This window comes from Centrocercus urophasianus, unplaced genomic scaffold, assembly GCF_019232065.1.
Source record: "Centrocercus urophasianus isolate 14NV4802_14NV808 unplaced genomic scaffold, USGS_Curo_1.0 seq_33, whole genome shotgun sequence".
In the NCBI taxonomy this organism is placed as follows: Eukaryota; Metazoa; Chordata; class Aves; order Galliformes; family Phasianidae; genus Centrocercus; species Centrocercus urophasianus.
In genome coordinates this window covers 1415890-1435750 of record NW_024884900.1, presented here as the reverse complement: position 1 = coordinate 1435750, position 19861 = coordinate 1415890, and the positions used below count along the sequence as shown (strand labels likewise).

At 45.6% G+C, this 19861-nt stretch overlaps 1 protein-coding gene across 5 annotated transcripts in view; it reads right to left on the bottom strand.

The window, feature by feature from the left end:
- ACACA (acetyl-CoA carboxylase alpha) overlaps window positions 1-19861 on the bottom strand; it is a 99917-nt gene that overhangs the window by 47580 nt on the left and 32476 nt on the right. For 2 of the 5 annotated variants that reach the window (XM_042830289.1, XM_042830294.1), the window contains 12 exons: window positions 19641-19730; window positions 19076-19194; window positions 12465-12488; window positions 10315-10458; window positions 9657-9753; window positions 8354-8461; window positions 6288-6344; window positions 5932-5976; window positions 3331-3372; window positions 2582-2797; window positions 1928-2083; window positions 275-478 (listed from right to left, as the gene is read on the bottom strand). In XM_042830289.1, the coding sequence (XP_042686223.1) occupies window positions 275-478; window positions 1928-2083; window positions 2582-2797; window positions 3331-3372; window positions 5932-5976; window positions 6288-6344; window positions 8354-8461; window positions 9657-9753; window positions 10315-10458; window positions 12465-12488; window positions 19076-19194; window positions 19641-19730 (1302 nt within the window). The remainder of the gene's footprint in view (window positions 1-274; window positions 479-1927; window positions 2084-2581; window positions 2798-3330; window positions 3373-5931; window positions 5977-6287; window positions 6345-8353; window positions 8462-9656; window positions 9754-10314; window positions 10459-12464; window positions 12489-19075; window positions 19195-19640; window positions 19731-19861) is intronic. The other 3 variants (XM_042830292.1, XM_042830290.1, XM_042830293.1) reach the window with 3 other exon arrangements.

Below are 19861 nucleotides of genomic sequence, written 5' to 3'. Positions count from 1 at the left end.
TAGGGGACATGCACTTTTAGGGGACATGCACTTTTAGGGGACATGCACTTTTAGGGGACATGCACTTTTACAAAACATTATATTTACTACTCCTACGTTCCTCTTGCAATTATTTTACAATGATATGCTCTTCTTGGTGTGGCGAAGTTTTATATTGCTATGGCTGTTTTATATTACCTGAAAACACAGCAAACCACAGAAGAGCCCTATCAGGTGCAATACGCCCCCCACAAATACTTTGAGCACGAAACCACAGAGCCACGTGGAACCATACCTGCGCCGTCCTGGAATCCGTCACCTCTTTGTACAGGCTGATGTCCAGGTAGTAGCCCGACTCGTTGGTCAGGAAGAGCCGAATGGGGATGGCCTTTCCTGTGGGTGTCAGCCGAATGTTGATCTTCAGCTCGGCCTGGAGGACGCGGAGCTTCCACAGGCGGCTCCCGTAGCGCATCACCATGCTGCGCACGGATTCCTCGATCTTAAAACACAGCAGAACTTGCCTCACCTTTCTGGACACAGCACCCCGCAGCTGTAAGCTTCTGCTCCAAGGGCAGCCCAGCATTTTGGGGCCGTGGAAAGAGAGCTCCACACGAGCTGCTACCAGACCCTTTCTCATCCTGACAGCTCTTGATATGCAGGAGCAGGACCCAAAACGCAGGGATGGCACTGAACTCAGACACCTCACTCCCCAGCCAAGCACTGCGTCCCCTGCACTGACCTCTCTCCTGCAAGCACAGCTCAGAGCTCAGAATTACAAAACACAGGAAAGTGAAATCCTTGACAAACAGTTGTATAGCACTTATATGCACAATAATCATGTTTCACAGCACACACGGTACAGTGCTTTAAATCAACAAAGTAATTACTGCTTGGAGCTTGGCCTTCTGGTGTTCTATTAAACTTTGTAATATACTACTGTTGGCAAATAGCGCATATTAAAAGAAGGCAATTTATAGTCTGTTTTTAACATTCTTTCCAAAAAAAAAAAAAGTCTCCTTTCCACTGCTGCTCAGGAAAAAGTCACGGTGTGCATCTGAAGGCTGCCCAACATCCGGGCCTGCACACCCCTGGTGCTCCTGAGAACTGATGGGTCAGGATTCACTGAGAGCGCATTTATTCAAAAGCAATTTAAATCACCAATTTTTAATCATGAGTTAAAGTCAGCAAGCAAGAGATCCTTACTCCGATAACCAATTCATCTTTTTAAACTTTCAGTTATTCTCATGAGGAAAGGTCAGCTCTCATATCCTTTGGTAACCATGAGCAGAATGTTGATTCCCAACCACACGCAGCCATGCAGCCTTTACAGCATATCCAGGACTTGCTTTGCAGTGGTCTGCTAACCACAAATGTAATTTATGCCTACAAACTCGTTTATCCATTCTAATCCCTCATGTCTTTAAAAGACATAAGGAACATGAGAAGTGGTTCTTGCAAATAGCACAGGTGTTAGAGCTGTTTTTACCTAAAAGGCTTCCAAAGCTACCCCTAACAGATCTGGGTTAACACACAGCATTACTCTCTTTCTATCTGGTAGTAACATGCACTACCAGCCCATTCCCAAGGCAAAAGTATACTCCATATGACTTACACTGACAAGAAGAAATCAAAATTAGTCATTAAATAACTGAACAAGCAGTGCAGAATCTCTCAGCACTCCCATGGCTCACTACTGAAAAGCAGAACTCCAATATTTGGAGGAACTAAACAGACCCTCACGTTATCACTTGTAACACTAGTCCCCAACTTCTTGTGATTTCTGCTACAAAAAAGGCTGGTAGGAACTGCATATCATTCACCAAGCCATTAAAATGCACTCAGTCAATAGGTGCAGTTACACAGCATAGAGAGACAACAAACGACCGTTTATTCTGGCAAGCAAAGCCCAAGAAAAACAAACAGTTCAGGGTTGGCAAGAAGGCCATACCTTAGATGGGTCCATGATGACAGTAGGCACAAAATTTAAGAAGATGTGATTGCAGTCAGTGCGCACGTTGGTATTATTAAATGCCACCTCCAACTCATCCATGGCTTCCAAAAGCAATCGCTCTCCCTCGTTTTGCAGATACTCGAAGGAGGCTTCCTGCCAGACATTGTCAACAAATAATTTACCTTCTATTCAAAAATCACAACCCAAGTAAACAGCCTTTGAAAAACTGCAGAAGGACTTGACTGAGAAAACAGGTTACTTTAGTATCAGCAGGATGCGCAGCGCTAAAACAGATCAATCACAGTCACAGAGGCAGTACTCCCACCTTCTGGGTCCACATATCCAGCTGACTTGTTTAGGTCAGCATAAATACGAACTTGGACAGGTAAAACTTGCTTCAGTAGCAGGAGGAACAGGGAGAAATAACTACTGCAGGGATTTCTGACTATCCACAGCCCAGAGAAAAATCTCTGTAAGGTACAGGAATACTGCCTTTGAAGACATGCTGCTGCAAAGCCAGTGTGAGCAAAGAGAGGGCACACAACTGCGGCACTCTATGTGTGCTATATGTTTTCAGGCAGATTCTCAAGGGATTTACAGAGTTTTATAGGCTGTCTTGGAAAGAGAGCTCAGCTGGATGACAAAACTCACCTTGGTAACTAGGTCTGAATGCCTTATAATGGCCCTCACAAAGAACCTGTAGTCCGTCACTTCTGTTCCTACTTCAACTTTAGCTGCTCCCAGGTAGAGATGCATTTTGTGGTTGGCACACGGAATGGCAGTGAGGTCAAAGTTTCGCATTCGGTTCAGCTCCAGCTGAAAAGCCAGCGCTGGCTCCAGATGGCGGTAGATCCTGTCTTCTTCAAACTGAAGGAACGCAGCATGAGCAGAGAGGGAAGGATGTACAGAGGAGGTGGGTTAAGAGGGTGGAACGCTGAGGATGTAGAAATCTGGATGATACCCATTGCATTCATTCGTACATCCATTATATTACATTCATATGCCCTAAAAGGCTAAAAATTCAAACTAAATTGTTGAACTACTAAGAGTCGAACACACAATGTAAGACAGCAAGTTCTCCAGCTCTTTCCCCTCTTTTTCAGGGAAGCCAAGAAGTTTGATATCGAATCATTATACAGCTTCTACACTTCCCCTGTTATGCTGTGAATGAAACCCACAAACACAGAAGCTTTAAGTCAGGTTCCAAATGCATTAATTTTTATCCCGTTACCAGAGACTCATCATTGTTCCTGGAATCTACTGCTGTGTGGGAAGGTGAAGATACCACACTGTGCAGTGAAGCTGAGCTGAAGCAGCTCCCTGCAACAGCAGCACGAGCAGCTACGTGAGAGGATACAATGAGTGCTTAGAGAAGAAAGACTTTAGATTGTACAGCTTACCTTATCCCGGGCACGGAACGTGAAGAACTTTGGGAATTCCCTCTGAAAACAAAAACGATGACATTAATCCTCCAGAAGCTATCCACCTGGGGTAGCACCGTAACAGAGGAGATCACTGAAGTTGTTCCCAGCTACTTTTGCAGCATTACAAAGCAGTGGAAAACCAAGTTACCCCCAGCAAGGCAGCAGAGGTAGTTCAGGCCTGTCTTTGCCGTCAATGCAACAGATGCCACTTGACTGGCTTTTTATTATTGTGGTCAATTATCAACAGACAATACAATTGAACTTCTGCTAGTTCTGTTATTGCTGCAGTGATTGTGGAAACGTTTGGGAGCTGTACAATCACGTTAACACCTTGTTATGTAAGCTGATGTACACAGAACAATCTATATTAACTGTATGAAGTTATCTTCACAGCCCTACTGTTAGAAATACCCTCTTTCCAATGAAAATTATGAATTGTAATAACAGAACTTCATTCCATGTGGAAGTAGAACTCAGAAAAACCTCCCAGCTATTGGTTAGGTTTCTCTGTTATTCTATTGCTCAGATTATATCCTAGCAAAATGTAAAAGGCTTATATTTTTTTTGTGGTGCACTGAATGTCTCAGAGGGCAGCAAGTCTAGACAGCATCCTGCTATGCACACCCTCAATTCCATTCAAGAAGTCATCTATTTCTGTGGAACTGCACTCGCACTGCGTGAAGGAACATTTCTGAATGCTTTGCACCAACACGAGAACACCAGCCATTGGTACTTCAGGTAACAGAAAGGAGCACACCCAGCTGGCCAGAGCTCTCATTGAGAAATAAAGGCGGTCTCTGACTTGAAGTCACTGAATTTCTGAATCACATTCTCACCATCAATAAGGGCGTGCAAGCCTAGCTTGATTCAGTGCAACAAACAGCAGATAAAATAACCACCTTGTAAATCATCCTAACCTCCCACAAAAAACAGCCCCTGGAATGCCCCCCGATAGCTGAACAAAAGAACCTGTGTTTGACTGGAGTGTGTCTTCTGGACCAGCCAGAAGTAAGGGAACCCTGCCTGAACATTCAGACACATAGGGGCACATAGGTGAGCCTACAAGGACCAAGTGCTCTGCAACAAGCACACGCAGGACTTCCATGTTTCCTCACTTCTCTTCCAAATCCCTCCCACCTGTTCCCCCCTGCACACTGCCAATTTCCCCTAATATCATCCATGCCCATTCTATCACTAATGTAATTGCTTTCAAGGCATTTGACTATTGTTGTGGGCAAATATAATAATTAGATGTGCACACAAAAAAATTCTCAGTGCTCTGGTACCAAAATCCAAAAGAGTGCTCCATTTCCTAGGCAGAAGAATTATACCCCCGCTGTGTTCTCATCAACCAACCATCATCAAGACAATCAAAATAATTTGCCTAAATTAGCCAATCAAGACACCCTGCAAATCGCAGAATGTGAAAAGCTACAACAGAAATCATCATAGTTGATTATTATACTAATAATCACGTTAAAAACCTAATGAGATGAGGAAATTGGAAGCTTGCTGGAGCAACTCTCTATTACCTCAACATGCTGGGAACTAATTATATAGACTGTAATTAAAACAAAAACAAACCCAAGCCTGGGCCCTGGCTAAGTTAATAGTTGGTCCAATAATAAACGGAATAGAACAGGAGATGGTAATAAAGACTGACACAAAACGTCCCAGCGGTGCTCTAGAAACTTTGCAGGCAGATGAGATGTGCAGTGCACCCTCTGGCTCAGGAGCATCCTACCAGCACATCACATCAGCACAGCTCAGGGCCAGCACAAGGCTGCCTCGGTCCAAGCCTGATCTCTGATGCATGCTGCAGAGCTTATCCATAGACTTCTGCTTTGCGTTCTTCAAGTATCAACCCAACTCTCTAAAAATTCATTTTTTCCCATCTAAAGCTAGGGTTTCCTTCTAAGAGTCCAATTCCTACATAACCCTCTCACCAGTACCTGTCTGTGCACCGTGGTCACGGATTCCCAGCAGTGCTCAACTTGCTGAACCAGGTTCATTAAACACAGGATGAATTTCTTGCACTTTAAAGACTCCTAACAACCTCCAGAGTTGTAAAGCAGCTACAGAAGGGCTAAAAATACTGCTTATGCTTTGCCACCTTGAAAACAGGGCCAACCTAAGTCTTGCAGATGCCAAAGCCCAGGAGAAAGAAGTAATTCACAGCAGCAGAAGCACCAAACATTTTCCACGTCATTAAGTCGTCAGACAAAATTTAGCAAGTCACTTCAGTCATTCCTCTAAGTTATACTGAAATCAGGGAGAAGACTGAAGGAATCCCCACAGCATGTAAGAAATAAAAAAATGTGATTGCATTTCAGAATATAGAACTATGTGAATACAATGAAGACCTTGGTCAAAGTGCCAGCCATGAGGTTAGCCAGGCAATGAGCATGCAAGCAGCCCTGCTGAAGGCAGCAGGTCCGGCCTCGTAGTGAAATTCAACTCTGATACAATGCTGGCATCAAAGGCCTGGCTAAGAACCAAATGAGAACCAGAGTCGCTTACGAGTCTCTTGGCCTCTCATCAGAAATACCACCATGTTCCAGAGCCTTTTTTACTTACATGAAATCTCTGATCCACCTCACAGTTGACCTGTTTCCTGAAGTCCTTACAAACGAACCACACAAACACAGGAAGAGAAAAAAAAGAAAAAAAAAAAAGCAGAAGAAAGCTAGCAATTAGAATGAAAATCAAAAATGAATTATCAAGATTACAAGAGGTGCCAAGATTGCTTACAATTGTAAATTAATTTTCTTAAGCAAATGCATTAAAACAATCTCCAATTTTAAAGAACAAAAACAGTGAAGTCAGAAATAACTGCAGTTATTGGACTTAACTTGTGACAAGCACAATAAATTCAATGCTTCTATGAACTAGAAACCAAAGAGTTTTTAGCAGCATGAGAGACACCAAAATACCTTCTGTGCCACAAGGAATGTCAGCCTCCGGATGCCATGCTCAATCAGGACTGATTTCTGCAAAAGGAAAAGAAGGAATCAAGACTTAGCTTCACAGAGAAGGAACACATTCACAATGTGTGCAAGTCTTCTCTGAACCAGAAAAGCTCTACAGATGCTCCTGCACCTCTGTTGCAAGTTCATTCCCAGCCGGTTTTGATCTACTCACAGCTACGATCTCCCATCTGCTGACTGCACTGCAGCACACATAAGCAAATTCATAAAGTCTGCAGTTAAGTAACCACAGGGCAAGGGCAAAGCACCCCAGGTGAACCTTGCCAACAAGCAGAGCAGAAGAGTTGGCTACAAGTCTTGAAGGGCTTTCTCTCATCGGTCAACACAAGTTGGTCTTTTTGCAAAGATTTCTTTCTTAGCACAAGATAGGCATGGTGAGGCCATGGAAAGGGATCCTTTTAGAGGAACTGACCCAAAGAAGCACGACACCACGTACTTGATTTTGGCACAAGCAATACATGAACAACCCTGACCAAAGGACGGATCCATCGATATCACAAAGGTGACAAATGGTATTTGTGGCACCGTCCCTCAGGCACCTATCAGATGTGCCCATTCTGGTTGCTTCTTGAACCAATTCCAGAAAGCCACATTGCAAATGAAAGTGGTGTGATGAGCATTTGCCACATCACTGGCTTTTTTAAGCGTTAAAAAACTCGTAATTTTGCCCCTTTAAAACTTTATCCTGTCTCCTCCTTTTTCCAATTGAAAAGCAAAAAAGATCAAAATAAAAAAAGAAGAAAAAAAATGAAATGAGAACTTTGCTAGCCCAGGAACAAAACAACCCCTTTCAGCACAGACAGCAATGTTTTACTAAGGTTAAGCCCTTTGAAAATGAGCATCAGCGACTATATTCATAGCAAGAGGAAGAAAATAACTTTAATAATTCCATGATTTAAAAAGCAAAAATTGTTATTGCTTTTAAAATTCCACAAGTGGCAGACAATAACAGCATAGCAACAGGATTCTGATTACATCGTAATAATGCGGGTCTCACAGCGAGTCCACAGCCATTACAGAGCGATTAGCCATCAGCACCTGGAGAAACTCCATTTACACCGACTGCCTCAATCTCCTCCACAAGTCATTTACAAGTATATGATCCTAATTTCTATTAGAAAAAACACACACAACATGCTGGGACTAGAAGATTATTTGGACAATTTGGATCAACCTATTTGATAGTTTAATGTGTTTGGGAATTTTTTTTTTTTTTTAATTTCTTTCCTTTTATCCCCTCCCATAAAACGCCTCGAGCATGATCAAGAAGATGAAAAGTAACACTAGTTTTAATTTTTATATTTGATTATTTGCTTTGCTTAAAGAGGCAGGAAGCTGCTGAAGTCTAGCAGGTACCAGTCCCACGTGGGAACCCCTCTTTTCTGCAGAACGTATGACTAACTTCCAAGCTGGGAAGAGAAGTTACAAACTGCTCTCTCAGTGCTCTCACAGCCACTGCAGGTAGCATGGATGCAGCAGGCTCCCAGTGCCCAGAGAGCCATTCATACCAACAAGCCTGAGTTCTTCACGCCCATCAGGAAAGCAAGTGAACACAGGCACTAGTGGCTGCCCCCAACACAGCTTTCTCAGGAGTGGCCACAGGATCAATACTTGATACCCTGAAGTGAATCTCACGGAGCAATAAAGCATACCAAAGCAATTCCACTTGGGGCAAAAAACATCACCTGACAAATATATATATATATTTTTTAAGGTCTTTTACCCTACCAGAAATTGAAAGTCCTGAGGTGAAGGATTAGAATGGACCACGAAGTGCTACAAACTAAAATGAGAGCTGCGTGGTTTTCAGTGTCCACCTTGGAGGCTTCAGAAAGGGGTAGCGATATCCAAACAGTGAAGTGGTAAGATTTCAGATGGCAGAAATTAAGGATGCAACTATTGCATTTATTTGTGGAAAAAACATCTGAGAAGCACAATGACTTCCCAAAGCAGACAGACCTGTCCTGAACAGGCAGCCTGCTCCAGAGCGGGAGAGAACTGAGCTGACTTACCTTGCTCTGTGTGAACTCTCTGAACATGGCTGCCAGCCCATCATCATCAACGTCCCCATCAGTTTTAATAGCAACATTAAGAATGTGAATGGGCTCCTCACGGGCAGCCTGCAATTTGAAGAACACATGCCACATAAATAAACTGTGAACAACAACTCTTAAACTCAGGTCCCATAGGAAACAGATGACTTCAGCAGAGTTTGCTATCAAACAAGGAAAACAACAGGGGAAATCCTTGATCAAGCAGCCTCACAAGTTCATGTTTCAGAAGTAAGAGAGAAAATCCACAAACAGCAAACAGGAGCTTCGTTTGGAGGATCCAGTTCTGACTTGGTGAACTCAAGCATGTCTCATTTGGATGCAAAATGAATGCAGGGTCAGGGCCTCTCTTCATGAGATGCAATGCAGGCAAGGCATAAAAGGGCTCTGGCATCTTGAAAGGTAATGGCATTAAGTAAATTTAGTATAAGAGCAAAACATTGTGCACTTTCACATCTGCAACAGAACGAAATAATGTAATTGGAAGTGTCAATGACATTGGAGGTCTGAGAAGTGACAAACGTAGTGCTCAAAAATTTGTGGTTAACTCTGACAAACTGAGTATGAACTGAAAATTTTCCTTGGTGAAATGAGGAGTTAAAGAGAAAGATCTGAGGACATTAAGGTTGATGGCAATGCTCTGGAACAAGGCCTCAGTATTTACACACATCCAGATCAACAGCTAAGTTTAAAACCAAGCCCTGCTCTGAACACAGACTGTACTGCACCAGAGGTCCCAGCTGCTGGGGGCAGGACTGAGCAGTGAGCAGCTACCTGTGGTGCCAGGGACAGCATTTCTTCTGTCACTAAGAATTACAAACCATCTGCTTCCTCTGCACCTGTTCTCCACGTCAGTGCAAAAACTGTCAGGGCTTCAACTCTCTTTTTTCTCATAAAAAGAGTTCTAACTGGCAAAAGAGAGAGAACAGTCAGAATGTAAAGCAAGTGGAAACCTACTCTGTCTGAGCTCTCAGTTACACTGCCATGGATCCAATAATTCTACTGATGCTAAAAGCAACAATCTGAATTTACATGGAGAGTAAGACATAACTCTGGTTTTAGAACAGTCAGGAAATGGCCACCTACTTTTATTCACCTGCTGTGAAAAGAGCAAACAAAACACATACATAAATACATAAAGCTCTTAACTCCTGCTTCCAGCACTGGAACAAGTGGAAAGCATCTAGCCTGCAGTCACTGCAGCATTCTGCATGTCTTCCATTTCCAAACTGAGAGCAACCTCCAGAGAGAAAAATTACTGTACCTTGTCTTCATCATAGAGGGAAGCATGGCCAGCTTCAGGGAAGGTTGGGCTCTGGGGAGGAGAGTCGCAGAAACAACTCATCACTTCATCAAAGATTCTGAAATACACCAGAGAAGTATTAGTCATAAACACACTGCTGTAGCTCACTGAAGGCATACAGCCCTAAAATCCACAAATCACATTGCCAAGAGGAGAGGAGAGAAAAGGACTGCTTCCATTTGCAGGACTGAGACTCAAAAGATGAGGAGGCAGGATCTCCTCCATCCTTCCACCTGAGCACAGCCTGCATCTTCCTGCACTTGTCACAGATCCTATGGCCGCAGGCATTCATGACTGCCATGAGCTCTGCTGTCTTTTTTGTCTAGTCCAGAAATGCTGAAAGCACAAAGAATATCCCCTCCCCTGTGTACAGGAGCACTGGAAATCAGCACAGAAGCAGATGATCTCCAGCCAGCAGCAGTTCTGGATGCTGCTCCTTCTGGCCGCACGCTGCTCTGGCAGCGGCCTGAAAACTTCCATTAGCTGAAGGAGGCAGATGAGAGGATCCCAACAGACACCCCAAGAGCTGAACAAACAAGCTCAGGATCGCTTTGAGCCTGCTTCTAAACAGTCCCATTTGCGCCCACCAAGGAACACAACCATCAGCCTCCCCACATACCTGACAAAATCCTCAAACGTGCGGAAGGAGACCATTCCGCCCATCCGCTGGCACGGCGGAGTGAACGAGTTGTCCAGCAGCACATCACTCACACTGGCTACGTGGACCATCCCGTAGTGATTGAGGTTGGAAGAGAAGGACATTCTAAATGGCAACACAGTAACAGCACAGTCAGTAGGGACAAGGGAGAGAAGGTCACCTGAGGACAAACATCTGCGTGTGCGCACGTGCTCCGACCACCCAACGCATGGCTGTTTATCCTGAGTGACACTGCAGGACTGCTGGGTTCTCGGCACGCCAGAGCTGCTGTGCTGCCATTTCCTAGGGCCCTGCAATGGTGGCACGTGTCTGCTGCCACTGATTCTCTTACCTGGACATCCTCCCAAGGCACAGAGTCAGGAAACAATGTTATAAGCCCTCAGAACCAGTACTTCTTAGGGTTAAGGGAGGAGACAGGTGAACTATGACTATGCAAAGCTGAACACATTTTTCCCCCCCATATGGTCCTTTACAGGTGGAATAACAGCCACTCCTCTTCTGCTCCTGCCTGTACAGTGAGTGCAGCACTCATCCAGGGCCAATTCCTGATGTCAGTGAGTGGCACCAGGACAGATTTACACAAGCTCAGAGGAAGGCACCAAGTAAAGGACTTCTATTTAGGGCAAAACTGCTCACTGCAAAGGTCAGTATTCTTTCCTGGAGAAGGCATGATCCTGTGCACATTAAAGTAGCACTGACTTCTCAGATAGCTCAACAGCTGTGGCAGCATACACTGCTGTGAAACTGCTGGTGTTCGTTTGGGCAGTGAGCTTTTCTGTTAATTTGGGCAGTGAGATTTTGTCATCTGTTTCTTCTGTGTTTATTTTTCTGATTTGCTTTTGTTGTTGTTACAGCTCCACGTTGTCGTGGCCAAGACTAGCAGAGGAAGTTCCTTGCATGTCAACACAAATACTCCAACCAACTAAACACCCCCTCTCCAGCAGGCAGAATGGGGTTTTGCCTTCTCTGGAGTAAAGGGGAACAGCGCTCCTCATTTCTGCACTGCACACTACAGACCCAGCTGCATTCCCTGCAGGATGGGCTCCTGCAGCTCAGGGCAGCCCGCCCTCCCTTCCCTCCCCTTGGGGCTCAGGACACATCAACAAAGTCAAGTTCTGTCCTCCCCAGGTGGTGCCGTAAGGGCAGGAATGAGGGCATTGATTCAGCACAGCACCACAGCAACGTCCACCTCCTGCTGTCCCACCAGCGCTCACGTGGTGCTGGATGGGCATGGCTCACACTGCTGCTTCATTCACTCCCCAGTCCTTCCCACAGAAAACCACTGTGACACGGCCCTAAGAACACCAATAGCCACTCTAAGCTATCATCAGTTTGATTAATAGCTCTCTGTGTATAAAGTCAATGTTTCTGTAATTTATCTCTGATTAAGAGCCACGAGACTTTCGAGCCCGTTTGTACTATTTTCCCTAAATAGGCATGTAAGCAGTAATAAATAATAAGTATTCATGTTTTGAAAGAGAAAAATGTTTCAGGACATGCCTTGGTGTACATTTCTTACAGCCAATACAAAACATATCACAGAACAGTAACTAAACAAAGAGACAGCAGACATTTTTCATGTATTATTTAAAACAAGAAATACTTTTCAACTGAGACACGGGAGGAAAAATTAGCATCCAGAACACAACAAAACATGCTGTCAGCTGTTGGAGATGTAGATTCATCTATGGCACGAGGGAGGTAAGACAGCCTCAACGAATTCTAAGCTAGTTGCGAGAAACCAGAGCGGCAACAGGTGTGCTATGAGCCCAAGGCAAAGCCCTGCTCCCTGTGCCACCCCACAGAGGGACCAGCTGGGATCCCGTTCCAAAAGGAGAGACCCACGCAGGAGCTGCGCTCCGCACTGCGGGCGCACCGAGCAGATTTAATTGTGGAGACTGCTGCATGCAAAGCTGCTTCTAAAAAGGGTGGTGAAAAGCTGAAAACATGTTTTAGACAAAGGGAGAGGAAAAGGGAGGGAAAAGAGTTAGGTTTGAGAGCTTCCGAAGCAAAGAGAAGGGCACTACAACAAAACATGTTAGAACATTGAGCACTAGACTACTTCTTTCTAGTCTTTCTGTTCAAATTTTAAAAGATGATGAGTACCGTACCTGTTTAGCGTGGGGATGTTCCCTCTGTAATCAAACAACCACAGTTAGTTACAGATTGGTTAGTGAAAGCCATCATCAAAAACTATCATCAGGCTGGTCCGCAGACCAGCGACACCTTTAAATTGACCGAACCCAAATTTGTCCAGCAGAAATTAGGCAGAATTCAATTTCATTGACCCTGAGGAGGCACCCACCACCTGACTTGCCACGACTGCCACGGGAGTAAACACAGACCATGCACATGACATGCAAATAACACATATGAGGAAAGCACGCTGCATTCGCAAGGCACCCTGCATTCCTACAGCACCTCATGGCGCTGCTGCAAGCCCTGTGCAAACACCAACGGAGCTTCAAAGATCAGAGTGGGAGTCAGCCCCACCTGACAGAAGAGCAAACAGCAGCACAGATGCAAAAGAGTGCCTGTGTCCCATAGGGAGACTGCAACAGGTTCAGAAAAAAAAGCCAAATCCTCATTGCCAAACCTCCCCAGTAAGCAGCAGCCCACAGGGCGAGAACAAAGCAAATGCACACAAACACCACGGAACACTTGGCATTTGCAGCATCAAGGCCGTGAACACCAAAAAGAACAAACACAACTTGAGACCAACTTCAGCAAAATTGAGTGGTTCTTTCATAACATCAGCCCACAACTCCCCGCTTTTCTGCTTGCAAACCACAACTCAGCCATGGCTGTGAGCTAAATGGAGCTGAGGTGCACAGCTTCCCAGCAGTGGTCACACTTTGCCCATCCATTCACAGGAGCACAAGGTGGCAAATGGCTCCATGCAAGATGCAGAAATGGCTGCAGTGTGGCATTCAAAATAGCAAAGATTGAACCAGAAAAACACACATGCGCCCAGGAGGCTTGTGCAGAGATCAGCAACATGGAAAGGTCAAAAGTAAAGCTTCAGGGAGCACAGATCTGGCCATTTGTCCTTCCCTCCCTACAGAAACCTGGGGAAGATCAAACTACAGAGTTTCCTAATGCCTTTAGCCATAGGCAAGGCCCTGGGCTGCTGGACATGAAATCCTGGTGATAAGCGACCACAGTGTTTCCATGGTCACAGCCCTGGGTGAACTCAATGCACAAAACAGATTTTGTTACATCAGAACCACATTCACTGTGAGGCTGTAGGTTCAGTGCTTTACTGACAGAGGCACGGAAGTTCCCCTGACTTCCTTAAGCCATAGGGCAGAAAACAAAACTTCTTGGGCTGAAGACATGCCTATCTGCTGCTTAATAACTAAATTTAAATAACTCCATTTGCATTCTGAGGGACAGACAGTTTGCTGAGAGCCTGCTGCTAGGGCTCAAAGGGACACAGGGATGCAGGGTTTTGTGCCTTTTTTCTGTCTTGCTAAGTGGTGGGAAAGCTGCATGTGATCTCCTTCAGATGGAAAGAAAACAACAGCCTGGTGAGAACAGGCAGCTCCTACACATGGTGCACTCACGTAGTGCTCCCTGGGATGCTTTCAGAAAACTGAAAGAAGAAAGCCAACCAAACAGTGCAACAAACACTCATTTCTGCCTCAAAGTGAGCACCCTGCTGCCCTGCTCTGGGAACCACTCCCAGACCACTTGGAATGCAGGTGGAGAGATTCTGGCAGGAATCACAGCAGGAAAACAGATCTCAAGAAGGAGCGGAGAACAGCAGCAGGGCTGTGCCATAACCGCAGGCACGGCTGCAGGAACCCTCCTGTATCCCAGCTCAGCTGTCACTGTCACCATCCTGCACCGAGAGCCAAGGGCTGATGCGTGCAGCACAGGCGGGCCCTGGGGCGAGGTGTGACTGAAAGGCATCGCACCTCCGCAGCTCCACGAACAAGGCTGCAAAGCTTGCAGGGGAACCAGCAGGAGCACAGCTCTGGCACAGCACCGCTGCCATGCTGCTGGCCACGACCAGGAGCCCTCCCACCACCCCTCACCCTGACCTTCACCAAGTACCCCCCCACCCGGGGGGCTGATCCCACAGCACTGTGCCCCAGCCCCATGCAAGCAGCACCGCACGGCCTCATGTTGCAATTACTCCTCCTGCTCAAGCAAAGGAAAATCCCCCCAGGTCCTTCCTGCACCTTCTGGGTGAATTTCCATTCCTTCCCCCACCCCCGGCAGCGCTGGCTGTGCGTGCGAAGCGCCGCGGGTTGCAGCAAGCTGTGATGGAGGTGCCGGCGTGGGGCAAAGCTTTTGAAATCAGGCAGCAAAGCAGAATCAGCAGAGGTTGGCTGAATAACCCACTTGTAGTTATTAACAGCAGTAACACAGGAGAAAGAGCAATTCCACTGGCTGTGACCAGTGGCACTCCTCTTATGTTTCTTCATTTCTGTAGAAGAATCTAAACAGAAGGCTGTGAAACATGCCTCAAACCATACATTTTGATTGGGTTTTTCCTCTCCCTCTTTCTTCCCTCATTCTTCTGCTCCCTCTGTGATTCAGCCAAGCTGAATCTGCTACTGAAGTCCAATTTGCATAAAATTATCATCGTTCCATTCAGTTTGCTGCCCCTCCAACAGCCCGTTCTTTCCTCCGCTGGAAGATTTCGCCCTTTCTGAAACAGCCAAGCCAAGGGAACTGCAACCCATTACTGCTGCCTGCTGTCTAATTAACATCAAACCCTCAGCACGAGGCTGCGGGGATTTACAGGTGTCCTGGAATCATTCCCCCCTCCCTCCCGGCAGCAGCCGCTCTCCTGCAGCACGGAGGGGACCTCAGGCTGCTGACGGCACATTTTGGGCTGTGCGCTCGGCCCGCAGCAGAGCAGCTCTTTCCACACAAGGAATCCAATGGCTGAAACAAGAGGCTGTTCTAACAGCTATTTCAGGCCACAGGAAACATGTTCATTTTGTTAGAAATTCAGATCTCCTGACTGTGTCATTGTAAAATGATGAGGCAGGCTAGTGGGAAGGTACTTAAAGCTCTGCTCTAAATGTATGCCAGTTTGGGCCCTTGATTCTTCTATAAAAACCACTGTTTGGAAACATCAATGTAAAATTTGGCTTTCAGCTTTCAAAATGGTTTCAACCTGTAAGCTAAGGAAGAGGCTGACAAAAAGAACAACCAAAGTACTCCATAGATGACAAAACATCAAGAGACAGCTCCAAGAAACATGCATCGCTCTTAAGCTTTGAAATCAGCAACACCAAAGTCCAAGGAAGGTGCCAACAAACATCCACAAGCACAAAAAAATGATACTGGGCAGAAACAGGCACAAGATAGTTGAGACACTGATGCTGAGACGCTTGGAAATACAAGACAACCAACGACAGGACCCAAGTTCCACTCTCAGAAGCATCAAGGACAACAGAATGCAGTTCCAGGAAGGGATTCAGACAAACCTAAGGCATCTGCTTGTATGCACGTTTGTGAGTTGTGTGCATTCTCAACTTCAAATACAATCAGAGTTAGCAGCCCGTTTGAGCTGCCAAATAAAACTTGCTTTAAAGCTAAGTAAGACAATTGTCAAATTTTAAAGTCCTTGGTGGCTTGGAATGTACCCAGAGCAAACCTGCACCACTAAAACCTTCCATCGCTTCTACCACCCGATCTCGTCCAGGTTTGAGATTCTCCACGACATTTCAAGGCCACCTGTGTGGCACAGGGGACAAAAGCCCCATTGAAAAAACACTGTATTTCCCTCTTTCTCTTCTTATACCAGATACACAACGTTTCTTTGAACAGTTTTTAAGCCAAGAACAGGGGAGCGCTGCTTCCCGTGCTGAACACCTAAGAAAGGCCTCTCAGTGCCTGTCACCCAGCTCGCCATTCTTACAAAGGAAACCAAACCTCTGAACAGCAGGCAATATCCCACCAGTCTGCCATCTCAGCAGGCCAGACTGAACAAAAGGGAGGCAGAGAGCAGCTCGGATCAGGGCTTACTTCATTCTCACAGGCTTTCTCACCGGGACTGGAGACAACAGAGAGGCAGGTGATCCCAACACCAGGGCTCTGCACACAGGCACGTGCTTGCAGTACCCTGCTGCATCCCGGAGGTGCCCTTGGATTGCTTCCTCCAGATCCAATTACTGCAATGCTCTTTACTTGGAGAGGGCTGGGAGGCTCCATTTACTGCAAAAGGCACCAGATGGTTGCACCGTGCTCCTCGTCTGGCTTGCACTGGGCAAGGAGGAACGCTGGGCTTGATCTATACAGCCCTCTATGGTTTCAATTATAAGTTTTTCTCCCTGCGCTTTGCCCTTGCAATTAAGATCAGTGGGGATTCTTACAACAGGATGTTTTCTATTAATTTAAACAAATAATTCCTTCCTTCAGCTTCTGCCCACAAAACCCACCAGGAGCAGGTTGCATTTCCATGATTTTGATATTCAGAATTAACAGTTTTTCTTTCCTGTCTCCACACAAAGTTTTACTGGGGGCAGCTGATGGCAATCATTCAGTGGCCACAAATACAAAGTCTGAGTGCCTTCTTTGACCACCAGAAGTAGCAGGTGGGATTGTTTCAGTTGCAATTAAGTGAAGTTATATAAGGGTAAGTACTAATGGCAAAGAATTTAAGTATCCCACAGCCCTATCAGTCCGCAATTTTCTCTGCATAAATTTTTTCTCCATTAAATTGTTCACAGAAATCAGTCAAAAAGGGGCCCAGGGTTTACAATTATCTGATCACGTGTTAGAAGATGTGTTGCATTGCAAAAGAACAGCTCCAAAACAGAATGCTGCCTTTGGGCCCTCAGGTACCCATTTCTGCTTGAGCAGGACCCAACCCTGCAGCGTCTCAGGGACATTTACTCAGCTGGGATACTTTGGCTTTGGGATTTGCCCCTTATTCCATCTGTCCATGCTAAAGCAGATAGAGAAGAACATATGAGGGTCTCAGAACATGGTCAAAAACAACAAAGAAGACTTAAGCAAGGCAGTGGCAGAGAGTTTGGAGATTTCATTGCTGTGTGTCCCAGGATTACCATAAGGCCTGCCTCAACGGGGTAGCTTAGATCTGTACATTCTGAGCTAATTTAATTCCCCAGGTATCCATACCCTGTTATCTGTTGCACTTCAGCCACACAATAGCTGCACAAGGAGGTATGCACTGCAAACAGCTGCATTAAGCAACAGGAGCAAAATTCAGCACCAACAGATGGAGGTGCACTCGAAAGAACAGAACCTGCCTGTGCCAGCAGTGAATTTGTCCCCAAAGCCTGCTTGCCTCTGCACAAGGAATGCAGTGCATTTCCACTCAACCATCCGCAGTGCTGACTGTTGAAAAGCAGCATACAGCTTCAGAACATTGCTCCAGCAAATTCACAATAAAGAGGAGAGGAGATTTCAGGACAAAGAAGCTGTTCCCCAGGCAGGTAACAGTTCTCATCTCCCAGCTGACCTTGTCCAACTATGCTAGCACTCAGTACCAGCACAGTGGGCAGCGTGGGCAGCCCACGCAACCCGCAAGCAGAGGTGACAGACTAGCAAAGAGAGGAAATAGAGAACGAGGGGCTGCAAGGGAGGAGTATTGTAAAGAAGTACCAAAAATAGTATGCAATTATTTACAAACATTCTAGAGATGTAGGAAACAGATGAGACCAAATGCATGTCCCATTTGTATCACGAGTGTTTTGTGCTGCTTGTTGAGGACAGCCATTCATTTCTAGCAAACCAGATTCTGAAAACCATTTCATAAAATGTACTGATGGATTCTCAATGAAGCGAGACTGGACCCCATTGCCCAGCTCTACCAAAAATAAAATAAGGAAAAAGATGCTTGGAAACAAAGGAGGAAAATAGCACCTGTACCACACTGCCACCCAGCACAGATCAACAGCGGCACCCGGCGGCCACGGAGCAGCACTGCGCCTCGGCTCCGGCACACTGCAGCCCGGGACAGAACCACATTCTGCCCCAAGCACCTCATGAGGAAGACTCTGGGACCAACTGGCCTGACAGATGCTGGAGAAGTTCTGAAAAAAAAAAATCAAAGCTTTCTTAAAATACCCTCTGCACACACGAGAAGACGTGGCTCCTCCATAGGGCAGAGCAGGGTATGGTTGGTGCTTTTGGTTGCAACCGTAAGATTCAGTCATCGTGAGAAATACGTTCTGAAAAATACTGACTGAAAACCAAAGTATTTCAAAACTCGAATGCTTCTGCATAAAACAAATCCACATCTCCTCAAACAAACAAAGGCTGCTCGTCCTTATGCCATAAAAGGTGTAACCACGTCAATAAAGCCAGGTTTAAAAGCACAACCAGCCACAAAGAGTTACAAAAAGCTGGCGAGGGAGCAATGCAGCAAGAGGAAAGAGCCCAGCTGTTCTTTCTGCCTGGACCTGCATCTTTCAGAAAGCTCAAGATTCTGCCAGAACCGATTCTGTAGAGGAAAGTTACTACACAAGCTGAACTAAAAACTGGAACACATATGAAGACTGCAATATATTTAAATGAATCCAAATTGCTGGAACTACTGCCCATAGCTCTTGAGAATTTAAATAATTTAATAGAAAGAACTGGGTAACGTAGGGTTTTATCCTAAGAAATGTGTGCTTATCTGATGCCCTGGGATCATCCTTTTCTCTACGAGTTCTACTGTGAGATTTCCGTGCCAAGATAGCAAGTCCCTCACAGATCCCCGACTCCAAAGGCACTGAATGCATGATCTGACCTGTTTGGGTGGGAGGTGGGCAGCATGAACTGGAACTCCACCACGCAGGTGTTGTCCTTCAGCTGGCGGTGCTGGACGCTGTTCAGCTCGTAGGCAATGTACGCCCTGCGAACGTACACCTGGTTAAAGAGAAACCCCATCAGCTGACTGTGCTAAGGAGGCAGAAGGAGGAAAAAGACAAAGGACGGATCAAGAGAGATCATAAAAATAGGAGAGTTACCTCCAGATGAATATAAAGACCTAATTCAACTAGAAGGACTAAAATATTGTTATTTGAGAAAGGCCGCTCTGGTGGCAAGCAGCCACAAGTTATAAGGTGGGCCGACCACATTCTCTGACAGCAGCTTCACCTTCCATCCCTTCAACCATGCGAGTCTTCTTCAAGCAGAGAAGATAATTTGCATCTGAAATTCCAACCAACTATGAATGTTAATGCTGTTAAATGCCAGACTCCAACCACGCCAAATCCCACACAACCTACAGCTCCCAACCCTACAGGGTAACACTGATTAAAAATTAATTTAAAATTATAAGTACTTGTTTTTTTCAGTGGGCAAAAACTTACCTCTAAAGCTGCCATTCTCACCACCTGGTTACTGTGGTAGAAAAAGTTGGGTAGCACATCAAAGATGGATGTCTCTGACAAAATGAGTTTCTAGAAGAGATGACATGAAGAAGATAAAATAGCACTGCCTGTGTCGCAAACATGATTTGGCCAAAAAAAAAAAACAAACAAAAAAAAAAAACAAACAAAAAAAAAACCCTACCCCCTCCAAAAAAAAACAA